This window comes from Pinus tabuliformis, chromosome X (assembly GCF_031772625.1).
Source record: "Pinus tabuliformis cultivar Carrire ecotype Pingquan chromosome X, CPIR1, whole genome shotgun sequence".
NCBI classification, from domain to species: domain Eukaryota; kingdom Viridiplantae; phylum Streptophyta; class Pinopsida; order Pinales; family Pinaceae; genus Pinus; species Pinus tabuliformis.
Genome location: NC_142308.1, coordinates 1,595,164,518 through 1,595,181,568, shown reverse-complemented (window position 1 = coordinate 1,595,181,568; position 17,051 = coordinate 1,595,164,518). Strand labels below are relative to the sequence as shown.

Genomic DNA, 17,051 nt, shown 5'->3' with positions numbered 1-17,051 from the left:
ATTTAAACGTTCATAACTTCATTATAACAAAATAGAAAAAAGGGGACCATCAAAGCTCCCCTCAAAATTTATAGCTTGGTTGGTTGCCTTACAAACGGGAAGATAGCTAAAGATAGCTTAGCTTGGTGGATAAAAGGAGTCACTATAGCTTAGTCTTGGTGGACTCTATTTGGCCCGGTTAATTTAGGTGGCGTTTCTGGCCGTCAGCATAACGTTTTCAGGGGTGGACTAGCTAAGGTCCCGTCCAAAAATAAATTGGCTATCTTGCCGTAAGCGGTGTCCGTGAGATGAACCCCATCCCAGTTGAAATACTGTGGCGGATCTGCACACGAAACCGCTCCTCCCACGCCACATGGTGTACGTCTATCGTAATTGTACCTCCCACCTATTCCACAACATGCCTGTAAAACATTCTTCTGCAGTCCTGCACAGTTCACTTCCACTCGTGAAAAAGACGACAATAGAAGTAGAACCGTCAGAAAATTATACTTTTGAAAAGTCGACGAGAATATCGAAAGTTATTTCCCCTTTCTTTAGCTTACCGAAGGACTCAGGAGACTGTAAGATTCTGAGAGCCGCTTTGAAAGTGTCGGCAAACACGAACTTAACGTCTGGATGTTGAGCTTGCAATTCTGCAACTCGCGTCCTCAAAATATCGTTTGCCTTTTGAGCGAAAGTATTAAACCTCGGCATACACCCCATTTTGTCCACTGGTTCTCCACGGCCTGTCGCATATTCTGTTAAATACGCCGTAGAACAGCCGATGGGCAAGTTGTTCTGAACTAAAATCTTCCTTGCACCGCCTACGGTAATCAATGTCTGCAGAAAAGCAAAGCAAGAAGATTGCCAGAGCGAGAAGTTAGAATTATTAATTTCTTTAAGTTAATTTAGCTCAGCTTTCACAATACTGTAATCAATGTCTGCAGAAAAGCAAAGCAAGAAGATTACCTGAGCGAGAAGTTACAATTATTAATTTCTTTAATTTTATTTAGCGTAGCTTTTGCAGAGTATCGTGAAGAAAACTCAAGACTTAAAATAATTACTAACTACTTTTGCTTTAAGTTAATTTAACCTAGCTTCCATGGAATGGAGATAAAGATTCACTTACCTTGAGTGAGTTTGCGATTATATCAGCAACAAAAGGGACAAATGTTTCGACTTCTTGCATCGGCCGTCGTTGAAAGAATGCATCATTGTAGTCGTTTCCACCGATCTCTCCCATCAGAAACAATGCATTTGAAAAATGCTTATTACAGTCTACATATTTAAAGACGAGATCAAAGAAAGAGCCAGAAATTCTTAAGAAGCCAAAGAAGTGGAGCCAGAAGTTCTTAAGAAGCCAAAGAAGTGAATGAAGAACAAATAAAACAATGCGATGCGTAACTATTTTATAAAAAGCAGAAGACACACCTCCCTGGTATGTTGCGCAAAATTTATCTCTTTGCGATAAAAACCACTGGATCTGCGCGTCCAGAGAAAATGGAGTCATAAGCGGCCCGATCTTCCTGGATGCGAAGAAAGAAGGATCCAACGCCGTGGCTCCGGCAACTGCGAAGTTAACACCGTTCCCGAATATTGAATTATTGTTACTTAGATACGGAGCTAAAAGCGGCATGCCGGAGGCTTGTGCTGTATAAATACAAAGGTAAAACGAAAGAAATAATGTAAGTCAGCACTCAAGAATATGTAAAGCATTGGCAATTTTCTTTCAAAAGCCTTTGAAAATATACCGATATAATCGACAATTAGCCGTCCGTCCGAAAACCGGCCCGTTGGCTTGTGAAAATATGTTTCGCCGTACGGTAGATTGCCGAATGATGGTTTAGAACCAGCAGGTGTTGACGCTAACAAATTCCCTGTATCAGCAAGAGAATCTCCAAAGCTGTAAATGGCACTGTAACAAGCAGCATAAGCTGTCCAGGAAAGCTGCGACCACAATGACATCACTGCAAAAATCACAATATTAATCTTAAAGAACTCCATTACTGCAGCTCGGGAAGTAATCCTGTGAAGAATAAAATCAGCAAAATTCAAGACGAAGGCTCAGGGTTCATTGCACAACAGTTCTCTAATTTATATAATTTCTGGCAGTCCCCGCGTTCAAGTAGTCCCACCCGTGTAGTAAGCTTCGCAATAACTCCACTACTCAAGTATTCGTTGAGTTCATCTACTCATAACTAACTAACGTTGTCGATGAGCAATGCTTTGGGTTAACTAATAACTAGAGAGCCACAGTTTGGCGATTGTCGTTTCGGTGAAATATTTATTAATAATGTAGTTAATGGTTACAATGGGGCTTTTGTTACCTTGTTTACTCTTTTATTAAATATATTATTTTTTAATTGATTTAGTTTTATAGAAGTCCCTTGTTTTCTTCCTTTATTTTATATATATATATATATTTAATTAAAGATTTAGTTGTATAAAATATTTTTAATAATAATGTAAATAGATGTAAAGTTTTTTTCCCTAATTGTTTTTTAATTTAATTAAAAAGTATTTAAAAATAAATTATAATTATATATATAAGAAATTAAGGTATTATGTGTATCATGATGATGATGAGGGAAAGGTCCACTCAAACCAAACTTTGGTCTATTAGAATTAAAGAAACCAATTATTTAGTTTGATTTAAGATTTTATTCCTATGCTCAAAAAGCTTGGAGAGAAGCCTCCCGAGCTCACTATAATTTTGACAACCTAAAAGGCTAGGAAGTTCAGTGTTGCAACAAAGATTTTGAAACTGAGATCTAATGTGGTTGTACGCGGGGCACTCTAAGAGGAAGTGATTTTCATCCTTGATGTTCGTATTCTCATAGAGATGATAGAACCTTTCCATCCTTGGTGTTTTAGGAACTGCCCAACGACCCGTTTCACTATGGAGCTCATGGGAGTTCGTTTTAATCTTGGCTATGTTAATTTTCTTCTTTGAGCTAGTTAAGACATAGAGATACTTTTGATCTTCTAGGGTGGGGTTGATGACCTCCTTATAATATCTTAATTTTATTTTAGTTGCTAAATCTTTCTCACACCATATTTTTTCTTTGAACTTAGAAGTAACAATATTTTTAATGTTATTAATGTTTTGCAATGCAACATTCTCATCGATCTCCCAATGGTTTAACCAGGCCCTGGTGTCTTTATACCAACCTCGTTTGAGCCTTAGGTGGTTTTGGCTAGAATTTAAAGCTCGCTTAAGAAGTCTATGGTCTCCTATGTTATTGAGTTTGTGCTTGTACAACAGAAGCCTAGTCATAGCTAGGCTCTCGATAGGGGAAAGACCCGCTTCTATAAGGATAATAGGATAGGGTGTGTTGCTTTTAATTTTGAGGTTATATGTTATAAAACGCTTCTAGATTTGCTCAATCTTTCTCCAAGATTCTCTAGAGATGCTACAACCCCAAACCTCACATCCATATAAGATAGCCAGAGTGACTAAAGTTTCGAAGAAGAACTTCTTTCTATCCCACATTACGAGGTTTGTCATTTTACAATTATTTTCAAGACCAAAATAAGCTTTCCATTCCCCATTAATCCTTTTCTCAATTCTATAGTTCCAGTTGAGCTTGTGATGAATATCAATTCCTAGGTACTTGTAGGAAGACACTTCCTCCCAGTTACTATTATCATACATAAAATTAGCGTAAGTGTCCTTCTTGGATTTGATAATCATAACTTTTGTTTTGTGAGTGTTAACAATCATACCCACTGTAGAGTAGAAATCCTTAAGAAGTATAAGTTGCTTATCAAGATCAGATGGGCACCTTGCAAGAAGAACATTATCGTCAGCGTAGAGAAGAAGGATGATGACTATCCCAGCTAAGATCGTGCCAGCACATCTTGCTTCCTCTAAACAACCTTCTAGATTGTCGATGTAAATGCCAAATAGGGTAGGGGAGAGGGGGCAACCTTGTTTAACTATGATATTACACTTAATATCTTTCGACCACCCCTCATTGCTCTTTAACTTAGCAATTACATTCTTGTATAACCTTATAGCGGCAGCTCTCAAATCAAAAGGAACCTTTAGCTCTTCTAATCTATTCCAAAGGTTGTTTCTAGGAACCGTATCGAAAGCCTTTCTTAAGTCCACAAAGCAACAAAAGGGATTGGATTTATCATTGCGACATTCCTCCACAATTATCCTAAGCATAACGAGGTGGTCTATTGTTGAGTGTTGCTTTCTAAAACCCGATTGACATTTAGCCCGCTTACCTTCACTTTCAAGCCATATGCTCAACTTCCTTTCCAAAATAATACCATATAACTTGGCTAGGAGAGGGCTGATCATAATTTTCTGATAATTAGACGGGTTATTTGTATCCCCACTTTTAAAAATAGGGATAATGAGGCTTTGAGTCCATGGTTTAGGGAACCCTTGATTGACCGCATGATTGAAAATCTTGTGAAAGTGGGGGATGAGGACAAGACCTCCAATTTTTAAGATTTCCGCCTGGTAACCTTCAATGTCCTTAGCTTTCCAATTAGCCAAGCGATTAACCCCAAAATCAATGTCTTCTAATGAGAAAACTTCTTTCATTGTGAGCAGGGTTTCAAAGTTATCCATGACATTTGGAGATTCATAAAGATTTTTAAGATAGGAATTCCAGTCGTGTAAAACAATTTTATTATTATCTTTAGTTTTCCTAGTTAGAATCTACCTCCAGAGTTTCTTAGGAGCTACCTTAGAGAGGTGTAAGACATTCTATTGTCTTTTAGGAATATATTGCCTTTTTTTCCTTTTAGTTAGGGCTTTGTATACTTTTATCTTGCCAATTTTAAGAGATTCATCAAAAACTTCTTTAATTGCTCTCCTCACACTTTTACAGTCTTTGTCATACCATGGGTTGGTTTTGCTATTTCTTTTATTACTTGAAACTTCAATTGAGAACATGTTAATAGAATATGAGAGTTTTGTAGTAAAATTATGATAGAGATATTTTATGTTGTCTATACTAGATAAAGGAAGAAAATTAGTTTTTAATTCATTTAGAAAGAGATCTTTTTTATTTCTATCAAAGATTAACTTCTTTTGGCTATAAGGATTATCTTCTATGGGATCTCTATGCATGCCAAATTTGAGAGTTATAAGTAAAGGCCTATGATCAAAGTCAGGCTCGTGGTCATTTAAGATGTCAAGTTATTTCGTTGTATAGAGGGAGATCGGAGAGAACATAGTCTACCACGCTGCTACCAAGCCCATGGATGCAGGTCATTGGGCTAGAATTGGGCCACTTCTTTAGACCGTTGCAAATTATGAGATCCTGAGCACTACAGAGCTTGACTAGCTCCGTCCCAAACAAATTCTCCCCGAGGTCTTCAAAGCTCCTTTTGTATTGGCTAGCGAGAGGAAGGTCTTTGTCTAACCAAAGAGGATTCGGGTTGGAATGATTGCTTAGAAGAATAGATTGGTTTCTTGAAGTTCAAGCATTGAAGTCACCCATTAAAAGGATATTGCCTTCATTCCTTAGGCTAGAAATATCATTCTATAAACCATTGTAAGGATTATTTTTATTTAGATTCTTTTTCTTATAGAAGTTAGAATTGATGGGGGAGAATAACAGATTGCTATGTAGGTCTTTTTATCATAAATGTCAGTAATTTCTATCCAACTATATTGGTTGTAAGGGTCGTTCTTATAAATCCTAGCATGGGGAGATATGTTCTTCTTAATGTAATAAGCTATACCCCCAATGCCTCTACGGGAGGATCAGTTATTCCAGGTAGACCATAATGTAAAGCCATCTATGTTAGGGACCTTAGATTATTTGTGCTCCCAAGTTTCAACAAGAAAAATAATATCAACATCATTCGAGATCCAAATTAGCTTGGGGCCTTTGTTCCATGGAAAGCCCCGACAGTTCTAAGAAAGAATCTGGAGCATGTTGAATTGTTATTTATTATTATCTTTTTGGTTTCTATCTCAAATAACGACTTTTCTATTTTTGATTATTGTCCATTTTCCTTCCTTCCTAGCTTCCTTTACCTTTTGAACCTCCTTTCTCAATTCTCCTTGATCATCTAGAATGAGATATTCATTTATAAATATTCTCGTTCCTTTTAGACTTGAGGTTTTACTAAGTATGTCATACTAATGGTCAGTAGAGCTCACCTTTATTCGGATCAGCCTTCATTTATTCTCTGTTAGTTTCTCCAACCTTGTTGCTTCTGTGAGACACGTTGTTTCAATTTGTAATCTGTTATGTAATTCTGTCTGGGACATGGCTAAAGTATCCTCATCTACCTCCTCTTTCCAACCGAAGATTATAAGGTTCAAGGCCCTTTTGTTACGCTCATGGTCTAATTCTATCAATTTTTTCATTTCATCTTTAATTGGTTTGATATCTAATTTACCTACCACACTATTTAGGGTGAGAAGGCTATTAACTTTTTATTCTAGCTCTTTAATCATGTCCTTCATTTTAAGACTCTATAAAATATCAACATCTACTAGTTGGGATGTTTAGTTCATATCTTGTTTTTGTTTTTATATAACCTGCAACCTAGTCTCCATTGCTTCCATCTTATTCTCCAATAGTTCTATTTTATTTTCTATTTTTTTTGGATCTTATCTTCAAGAGATGTGAATTTATTTTCCATCATGGCTGCTAACTCTGTTTGTAGCTTGACTTCTCTTTCTTCTCTATGTTTCTCTAAAGACTCTATATATTCATAGAGGCTCTATAGAGTAACTGTGCTAGGTCTACCTTTCGTAATCTTTGGTAATTGTGGTGAATTATTCATACTTGAAAATATATGAGTAGATATGTATTAGAAAAATATAAGGAATGTGTGCACCTGATATCAACAGGCCAGACCGCAGACGCACGTGCCCTAGATTGTTTTTCTATTACCGCAGAGAGATCATGAATTATTACCACAGAGAGATCGTAAATTATGACCACATAGATCCTAAATTATTACCGTAAATTATATATATATATATATATATATATATATATATAAATGGTATTGATAAGTATGATGTTTGTTATTCCTATGATGAAGTGGGAGCGAATTTTCAATCTTTTCATATATATATATATATATATATATATATATATCTAGAGTTAATTTGGTAATTTTTTTAATAATAATAATAATAATAATAATAATAAATTTATAATTTCATTATTTTTTTTGTATTTTCTTTTACGTTTATTTCCGTTAATCGCTATTTAATTTATAAAATTGCACTAGTATTTATTTAATTAAAAAAAATGATTATTCCATTAAATTTGGATCCAATTATAGATATCTTGATATATAAAGCTTTTAATGAGGTGCTTATAATTTCTTTAAGATGTTTATTTTTTTCGCCATGGTGAGCTTGTATTTATTTGTATTTAGTTTTAGAGGATTAAATACTCTGTATGGTAGGGTATGTATTGTCAAAATAAATATAATTTTGAATCTAATTATAGACATTTTGATATATAAAGCATTTAATGTTGTATAGTAAGGTGTTTGTCATGGTGAACATGTGGCTGCTACTATAACACCAAGAGTATATTCAATAAATCAACCTACTTGTTATCACCTATAGGATGATCGAAATACACCACGTAGTATGGGTTTTACACATAAAACTCACTATCACCTTAGGAAATAATTTAAAGAACCAATTTTGCTAAATTATTTATGTTTACCTACTTGAAAATAACCTATAAAGTCATTTAATTAAGTTCATGTTATTTTCATATTTATCCATTTAGTAAAAATAATTAAAAACATTTTCACTCATAAATCATTATTTATTATTCCTTAATCATTTAACTTCTATCCATTGAAATAATTATTAATAATTATTTACTAGTTATTTCTAACCCCTTTTGACTCTATCACCCAAGAATAATTAAATAAATCATTATTTATTTATTATTCCTTAATTATTTAAATTCTCTCCCATGATATAATTATTAAATCATTATTTATTAATTATCTCCAATGCAGTTTGACTATATCTCTTTTTCTTGGCGGACTTAGGTAAGGTGACTTGCACCTTAGGGATAGTAGGGTCTGGCTAAATTCTGGCTTTTGAAATGATGCTCTTTAGATGTGAAATGTTAGAGCAATTGTTGGTGGCATGGTCATGAACATCACACAAAGAACATGGAGGAGTAGGCTTAGGTGCTTTAGATGGAGTGGTTTCCACTTGGGTTTCCTTATTGTTGCCCCCCTTTTTCCAGCCTTTGGCCCCCTCATTAGGTGCTTTCACAATAGGAGTAGCTTCGTGTTGAGGTTGCAGGGGAACTGAAGTAGAGGAAGGGCTTGTGGGAACTAGTTGTACCAAATTTAAAGCCAAGTAAGGTTTGAGTTGATCGGGAGTAGTGTTTACAAGAGGATCAATATACGAAACTGGGATCTACAAAGTAAGGTTAGGTAGACTTAGCATAGCCATCACAGGGGTGGAGAATATTCCTAGCGGTGGAAATAAGAGAGGAATTTGGCCAAATGGATGATTTCTAGGAGGGACCAAATAAGTCTGGAGCAGGAGGTTGCTATTGAGCTTGTTGCTAGGAAGACGTCCCAGAGTACTTTTGTGAAAGTCATGAAGCTTGAAGCATGTAAACACTAGAAGAGATAGGTTCAATGAGAATAGGCGATGGGACATAATATTCCCTAGAAATGTGGAATCTTTATGGACCCTAGAAGAGATTTTAGTCAAAGAAGGTATGGAATTGTTAGCCGCCATTGAAGAAATGATATTATGAGGAGATGTTTGAGATTGAGGATCATAGTATGTTAATTGATTGATGGTGACGATCTTCAAGTTGTGAGGGAATCTCATCGTGTGAAAGATGGAATATGAAACCTCTTTCATGGCATACATGAAGCTACTACCAAGCAATATGTTATTGTTAGGTCTCTATGATACTAGTGTAACCCCATATTGTTATTAGTGCAACCCCCTTATTGTATTATTGTGCCCATATAGTCCCCATGTTGTTATTATTATGCCCCATAGAAGTCCACTATTGTTATTGTTGTGCCCCTACAATATTATTGTTATGTAGGCTCTGATTGAATTCGGACCCCTAAGACTCCTATATATAGAAAGGTCTGGTCATTTGTATTATCCAAGAATTATTCATTTCTCTAATGTAAAGGAGATTTCCCCCTTGAAGAGGCTGATTTTAAAGTCGTTGAACTATCTTTTCTATCTTTTTGTGAGTTGGTTTCATAACATTTGGTATCAGAGCTTTGGATTCTAGGGTTTCGCTGCTCCAAATAGGTTATCATATCATTTTTGCTATAACTTTTTCTCTACGAAGTTTCAGAAGATACAAAAAAAAACTCATTTGAGCCGAAATATTTCTAAACCTCGCTTCTTCATTTTAGATCTTATATCGCTATATTTTCATCGATATGATCTGAGGAAGCTAGGTTTTTTCCAAGCTCCAGAATTCCATCTCAAACAGGGAATTGTGACATTTTCGCTATAATTTTTTTCTACAAAGGTTCTAACTCTGAACTTAAAACCCATTTGAGCTGAAATATGGGTGAAACTTGGGACCGAATTTCAGATCTTCTTTTGCTATATTTTCAGAGATATGGTCCAAGACATTTAAGGTTTTTGCTGGCTCCCGAATTACATCCCAAACAAGTGACCTTGGGAAAATCGTCATAACTTTCTCTTTGAGCATCAGATTGAAATTTCATAAGAAGTTTCAGAAAGAGAACGGAGTTTACTTCTTTTTATATCCTGTTTAGGTCCAAAGGTTGAAAAAGTGATGTGTGGTACTTTGTATAAGTTCACTCTACTAAAAATGTATATAATTCATCCATCTTGGGAGAGTGGGCATAACGCTTTCTTGGAGAATCCAATTTTGATCAAACTTGTGGCATTGGAAGGAGGACGCAGAGGGTTGCCGTAGGTCATGATTCTAGACCTTGGAGACGCGAACTTTCATAGATACAACAGATTCAAGATCGAGATCCTAAAAGCAAGAAAAATAATGACTCGAATTAAGAAAATAGAAACACCTAATCAAAATTGGATGGATGATTTGAAGAATGCGATCGAAGCTAAGATAAATAGTTTTCTCTATGCCATGGAATCTGATATTGATGGTATGGAAGCATATTGGAAGAAATACACGGAAGATTTGAGAAAAGACATGGAAGGTTTGAAGGAAGATGTGACAAAGCTGCTACAAGAAAGGCCTCCTAATGGCGAAAAGGTAGAAGAGGAAACTCATGATGAGAACAAAAGTAATGTTAATCATGATTTCATAGAATCTAAAATTGGATTGAAGACCCAACATATTTCAAAGATAGATATGTGGAAGTTTGATGGCAAGGATCTCGTAACATGGATACTACATATGGAGAAATATTTTGATCAACATGATGTGCAATTGTTACAAAAAGTATGTATTGCATCTTTATATTTAGAACCGAATCAATTTTTATGGTATAAAGGGATTTGTTCTTGTAAACCACTTGTCACTTGGTCAATTTTCATGGAGGAAATGATAGCACATTACGATGATACAAAGAGAAACACATTCTTTAGCCAATTGATAAATGTCAAACAAAAGGGTTCAATGGCAGAGCACATTGAGAACTTCCAAAAATTGAATATAAGGGTAAATGATATTCTAGAGAAGTAGAGGATTGATGTCTTCATAAAGACTTTAAAGGATAACATTCAACATGCGGTTCACCTTTGGGAACCTGATTCATTGGAGAAGGCATTTAGGTTGGCAAGAAAAATTGAAAGAAAAATTATGGCAACAAGAAATCCTACCATTCACAATTATAAAGATGAAGTGTTGTTGCTCCTAGCCTTCCACAAATTACAAGGTTGACAACAAAACAATTGGAAGAAAAAGGATAAAATGACCTTTGTTATCGCTGTGATAGAAAATACACTAAAGGTCATAAGTGTGTTGAGAAGAAATTATTTTACATTGATTGTGAAGAGGAGGAAGAAAAGGATTAAGAAACGTCAAAAGAAGAGGATATACATGAGGAACCAACCCCAGAGAAAGAAGAAATGAATCCGACCATATCTTGTAATGCATTAGCAAGAATTACCACTCCTCAAACTCTCAAGATAGAAGGACATGTCAAGAAGAAAAAGGATAACCTCACTTTCATGCAGAATTGAATGAAACAACAGGCAGATCGACATTGCAGTGAAAGAAGTTTTGACATAGGCGATTGTGTATTTTTACGACTATAACCATACAAAAAAATGTCCCTCAAGTAAGCCAAGAAGGATAATAAATTATCACCAAAGTACTATGGTCCTTATAAAGTGTTGCAAAATATTGGTACTATGGCATACGAATTGGAGCTTCCTGCATCTTCCTGAGTGCCCCCATTTTTCCATGTTTTATGCTTAAAGAAGGCTATAGGTGACAAGGTCCCAGTTCAAATAATATTGTTGGAACTTGAGAAGGAAGGAAAAATCATATTTTAACCTGAAGCAGTCATGGAAACAAGAACCCAAAAACTACAAAATCGATCAATTTCAGAGTATCTCATCAGGTGGAAGAACTTACCCACTGAAGATTCCACATGGGAGGTTGAGAATCTTATATAGAAGCATCCATAACTACTTAAGCATTGAGGACAATACTTTTTGAAGGAAAGGGGCATGTTAGGTCCCTATACTACTAGTGTAACCCCTTGTTGTTATTAGTGCAACCCCCTTATTGTATTATTGTGCCCATATAGTCCCCATGCTGTTATTATTATGCCAAATAGAAGCCAACTATTGTTATTGTTGTGCCCCTACATTATTATTTTTATGTAAGCTCTGATTGTATTGGGAGCCCTTAGACTCCTATATATAGAAAGGAGGTCTTGTCATCTGTATCATCCAAGAATTGTTCATTTGTGTAATGTAAAGGAGGTTGACCCCTCGAAGAGGCTGATTTTGAAGTCGTTGAACTATATTTTCTATCTTTTTGTGAGGTGGTTTCATAACAATTATAGTCAAGAGGGGCATCAATAACTTCAACATCAACCATGGCCTGCTTGCCAACAACTGAGACATGACAATTCTAGTAAAGACCAAGGGGTTGCGAGGGTAAACCATCATATGCACAAATAGTGATGGTGGATGGTGAAAGTTCGAGGGAACCTAATCACTTCTAGACAATAGCAAAATTCACGTAAGTGGATGCACCTTCATCAACGATACATTGCTAGAAAATGACATTCTTAATGGAGATAGGTATATGGAAAGTGACATAAGGAAGAAGGCATGGATGATCCATAATGTTAGCATAAAAAATGATCATGTGATCATGTGAAGGGTCCATAGTTCCTAAAGAAGGTAGTAGAGCTTTTTTTGAGATGGGCACGTTTGGAGAACTTCTAGGATTGACATAGCAATAGGAGATTGTGTTAGGTCATCTACTATGGTATAAGTATGGACAACACAAGAATTGGTAGCATTTCGACATAATAGTCCTTTCTTGATCTTTGATGGAACCTCTACCTTAGGTGGAGGGATCTATAAGGTACCGTTTGGTGATGAAAGAGGCTCCGTGGAAATGTTAGGTTATTCATTGGTCGCTGAATTTTTAGGAGGTTTTTCATAATGGCATGACTAAGTCTTGAGGTTGACCTCTTCAGAATCCATCATGAGGATTTGGTAAGACCCATTCCTTGGCTATTGAGAGGGAGGAGGTGGAGGATTTTGGCTAGATTGGGAGGCCATATATCCTTGGTGAGGGAAGGGGTTGGTAAGCACTATAGATTACAGAAGGAGGGGCAGATGGAGACAAAGGTTGCTTCCCTCTAAAGGTAGCTTCTTGATCTTCCCATGATTTATGTATTTGAGGGAAAAGGGGATAGTCATGAGTATAATATCCATAAGAACCACAACAAACAAAAGGTTTATTGGTTGAAGGGCCTTGTTCTACTTGGGTTGTCTGACTTATTACTAGGTTGCAGTATTAGGTTGTTCACCCTTATTCACAGTAGGTTGATGACCTTAGTTGCCTTGGTTTCCATAAGATTGTTGATTTTGGCTAACTTTCCCCTTGTTCCTTCTCTTGGTTTTGGGGGGAGGGGCAACAATATGTTGAGCATAGATTTGGAAACATTCTGAGGAGGTGATTGTTGTTGTGTCAGATGTGTTTGAGGCATGGGAGGTTAAGGTGATGGTACCATTGGGGCTGGAGCACTAGGCAGTGCATATGGATAATAACTAGGATTCGCGACAACATTCTGGTAACCATGTTGAGTAATAGTTGGCCCTGACATTGATTGATGTGGATTGGAATATGCATAAGATGTACTCATGCCTTGGTATGATTTAATGCACGAAGGATCAGGGTGAGGGTAAGCATAGGTGGAACTGGGCCTCCCTTACAATTAGCAATAACCCATAGGTGCTTGTGGATATGGAGATGGTTGAGGTTAATATATTGACCCAATGATACCATCAATTGTGTGATATTCCCCTAGTGTAGATGAAGCACAAGGACTAGGAAGATTAGGGAGGATAGTGTAGACATAACCCAATTAGGCATAAATAAGATTATGCATTAAAGCTATTTGGAGAGCTTCTTCATTAGTTTGAAGGAAATGTGACACAAAATATTTACCAATGGGAGTGAGGAGTGTTCACAAGAACCAATCCATGTAGACATAGTCTTCAAATTCTGTAGCTTCCTTTACGCTCTACCTTCTATGCCATTCCTATACATGATCAGAAAAGTGAGTAGCATAAGTTTGACGGAATGTAGTCAAGAGTTTGGTACCAATGTCATAGACTATAGGTAATTGGAAGTAGGATAAAAATACATTCGCTAGAGTCATGAATGTAGAATGAGATGTGTGGGGTTAGTCTACGTATCGTTTCACAACAACTCTGGTGAGGGTGCATTGAAAAAGGTGTAGATGGATAGAATCCTTTGTAATAGAGTTAGAGGAACACCACATGTGAAATGAACGGACATGGTTGGTGGGATCCTCTCTGGAATTCCCTTTGAATTTTGGTTTATCTAATGGGAGCTTAGTTGGAATAGGTGTCCAACTCAGATCATGGCGAAGAGGATCATTAATAAGTTGGTTCAAATATGGGAGACTTAATCTGACCATGTAAGGGAGAAATGGTTGGGTAGGAGCCATTCCTTGTGAGGTTCCAATTTACCTCAAGGAGGGGGACCCTAAGTATTACCAACATTATCGGTGGAATTTCCTCCACTATTGGTGCCAGCATTGGGACCAATATTACTTCCATCGTTGATTCCCTACATGGTAGTAGCTTAGGGTTGAGAGGACTCATAATCAAAGGATGAACTAGAGGAATACGAAATACAAGAGTCTGATCATGGACTAGGGTGAGCGACCCTAACTCGTCAAGAAAGTATTAATGGATTTACTAATAAGAACTAAAGGTGAAGACCACGAAGTCTCTACGACAAATGCCGAGTGGGTGTTATGATGTTAGAACAAAGAAAACACTAAAGGATATGGTAAAATGTTGAAAGAAAAAGAATAATAGAAAGCAAGCAAACACCTAGTGCAGTAGTGCAAAGTGCAATCTAACTATGACGTACTGTTACTCTAATTAAAGCAAGCTTGTCCTATAAAAGAAAAAATGACTCCTAGCCTAAAATTTATGTACTCCTCAAACAAGTCCTAATACTATATTTCTGATGGCCTTCAAAACATGTTCTTACTTGTGGGATCTCAGGTCCACAATAAGAGGGGTTGAGAGGAAGGTAGGGTAGAGGGATGGTTGTTTCCCACAACCACCACCTATAGGTTGTTTATCCTAAGAATGTCCACTAAGTTACCTCCATCCCATAGGGGTGAGTGAATCTTGAGCTTCTTGCTAATCAGCCATTGGTATCAGATTCCTGACCACGAGTTGGGTAGCCTCGAGGAGAACTTTCAGCACCGTGACCTAAGCCTAACCACCTCTCAAATGAATTTATTTCCCGCTCTGGTTTTAATTTTTGGAAGTTGGAGGATTTTAAATCTACTTGTTAGTATCCTAGAGTCATAGTAGTCAGAAAACAAGAATTGTCTTATGTATAAAGATTTGGCTATAATCCTGAAGAATATCAAGATATGGGTTTCAGTTTAAAATAAAATTTTCATTATTTAGTGTAATTATGTCAAATTGTGTGAAAGGTCATGAAAATAGTCATTGATATCTTGAGAGGTTGAGTTAAGTGGATCTAAGGTCATGTTTCCCCAAAAGGTCATGAGTAAGGGTTTTTTGCGATGCCTTATCATCATTGGCATGGATTTGTAGGGTCCCTTGGGTCAATTAGAGTGTCAAATCTCAATCAGCACATTCATCATTCAAGTTCAAAGTTTTAATCATTAGCCTTGAAATCTGCATTCACCCACCTTGGGATCTCAACACATCACCTTGGCCTCCAAAAGAGATATGCAGTTCTTACTTGTCCACTCGAGGCCTTTTGAACACCAAGAAAGGTTTGCTGCATAAAGTCTGCATGGGGTGTTGTGCTTCTACCAAGGAATCAAATTTTGATGATGAATTAGGGTTTTTGGCACTTTTGTCAATGTAGGAGGTTTTTTGGTGAATATTTGGATCAGCTCCAAATCATTTTTCTCATTCAGAAGATCAATGTTTGGTCAAATCATGAAGATGGAGATGTGTTGCTCAACTGCGTTGCACTTCTGTTGCAAGAAGAATGTTTGGGGTTTGAAGGTTTTTGTTTGGCATAAAAGTTTTCTCATGGGTTTGAAACGTTTTATGGACCATTCCATGCCATCTGAGTACCCTCGGCATGTCAGATGACGGTCGAAGATAGTATAAGGTTGGAGCACTGCACTTTCACATGGTCACGATATTTTCACCATATCTCTTAAACCCTATACTCATTTTCCATGAAAATTTGTACAATAGATGCATGTGGGTGAGATGAATAATATCACTTAATTTAAGGTCAAAATTCTTCATGGTTCTCAAGAAACGAGCCACCGTCATCTACAACAATTTTTGGATTTTCTTGAGATCCATGAGTGTGATTTGGTTCAAAATTTGTGTGGAGAAGGGTTATAATAATATTAGTTTTTTGTAAAAAAAAGGTTCAATCCATCTTACCATTTATGATATATTCAAAAAATATAGTTGTTGCACTTCTACACTGAATTTTGCATTGCACTTTTGGAAAGTCAACTGTTTGACCATCAGATTTGACTCCAAAGCTTCCAAAACTGATTTTGAAGATGTTGAAAAGTGTCTTGGAGTCTTAGGATGTTGAAGCTATATATCATTGTAAATATTTAATGTTTGGTTAAGAATTTAGTTAAATATTGCATTAGGTAAATTGATTCCTAGTTTTAAGCATAGTAGGTCTACATTCATTGCATCTAGCTGATTACCATTTCTCCTTTGGGAAATTCAGTTTTGTTAGGTGGAAAATTAATGATTTTTTATGTATATATTGTGCAAATATTATAGTCCAAAGGGTTGATTGGCGAGTGTAAGAGAGAGAGTTTGGTGTATGCTGTGATTTCTTATTTTCCATACTCAGTGATTAATGAAGAAGGCCAGAGTTGTTTCTTTCAAGGATTCTTGTGTCAACAAGTTTTGGTGATGTGCTTTCTTTTGTGTTTATGTGTCCTCTTTCCTTTCAGTTTTTCATGAATCTACTTTCCTCATTATTTGAATGAAGTTTATGTGAATACATAATTCATCCAAGATAGGTGTTATGTTTTCTCCTTTCAAATAATATTAATGTTTTTCATCTAAAGCTAAGTGTAAAATTCATCCCTCATAGATGCTTTATGTTTAGTGGACTATAATGATTTATTCCTCCACCATATACTACAACATATTTTCAAGATCCAAAGTGTTGGTTATCTTTCCCTTGGTGAAGAACTACTCACCATCCCATTTTGATCACTGAGATTTACTAAAATAAATGACTCCATGCCCAATGAATGTCTCTTTCACTATGATATCAAACCTTCAAGACCCATTATTTGATCTCAATATCTAGCCTAAAATCTAAGTGACTGAAAATTATATAGAGAGATCCCTCTCTAAAGCTGGAAGAGCTAGATTCCAGTTTTCAATTGGTTCGTGGTTACCTCTGGGT

General features: G+C 36.3%; 1 protein-coding gene across 1 annotated transcript; it reads right to left on the bottom strand.

Annotated features, from left to right (window-relative positions):
• Positions 1-203: 203 nt before the first annotated feature.
• On the bottom strand, positions 204-1,983 carry LOC149146126 (GDSL esterase/lipase At1g28590-like). The gene is made up of 5 exons (XM_089452669.1): positions 1,731-1,983; positions 1,411-1,629; positions 1,109-1,257; positions 543-819; positions 204-424 (listed from the first exon to the last, which is right to left on the bottom strand). The coding sequence occupies exons 1-5, from the start codon at positions 1,981-1,983 to the stop codon at positions 204-206; spliced, it is 1,119 nt and encodes a 372-aa protein (XP_089308795.1).
• Positions 1,984-17,051: the final 15,068 nt, after the last annotated feature.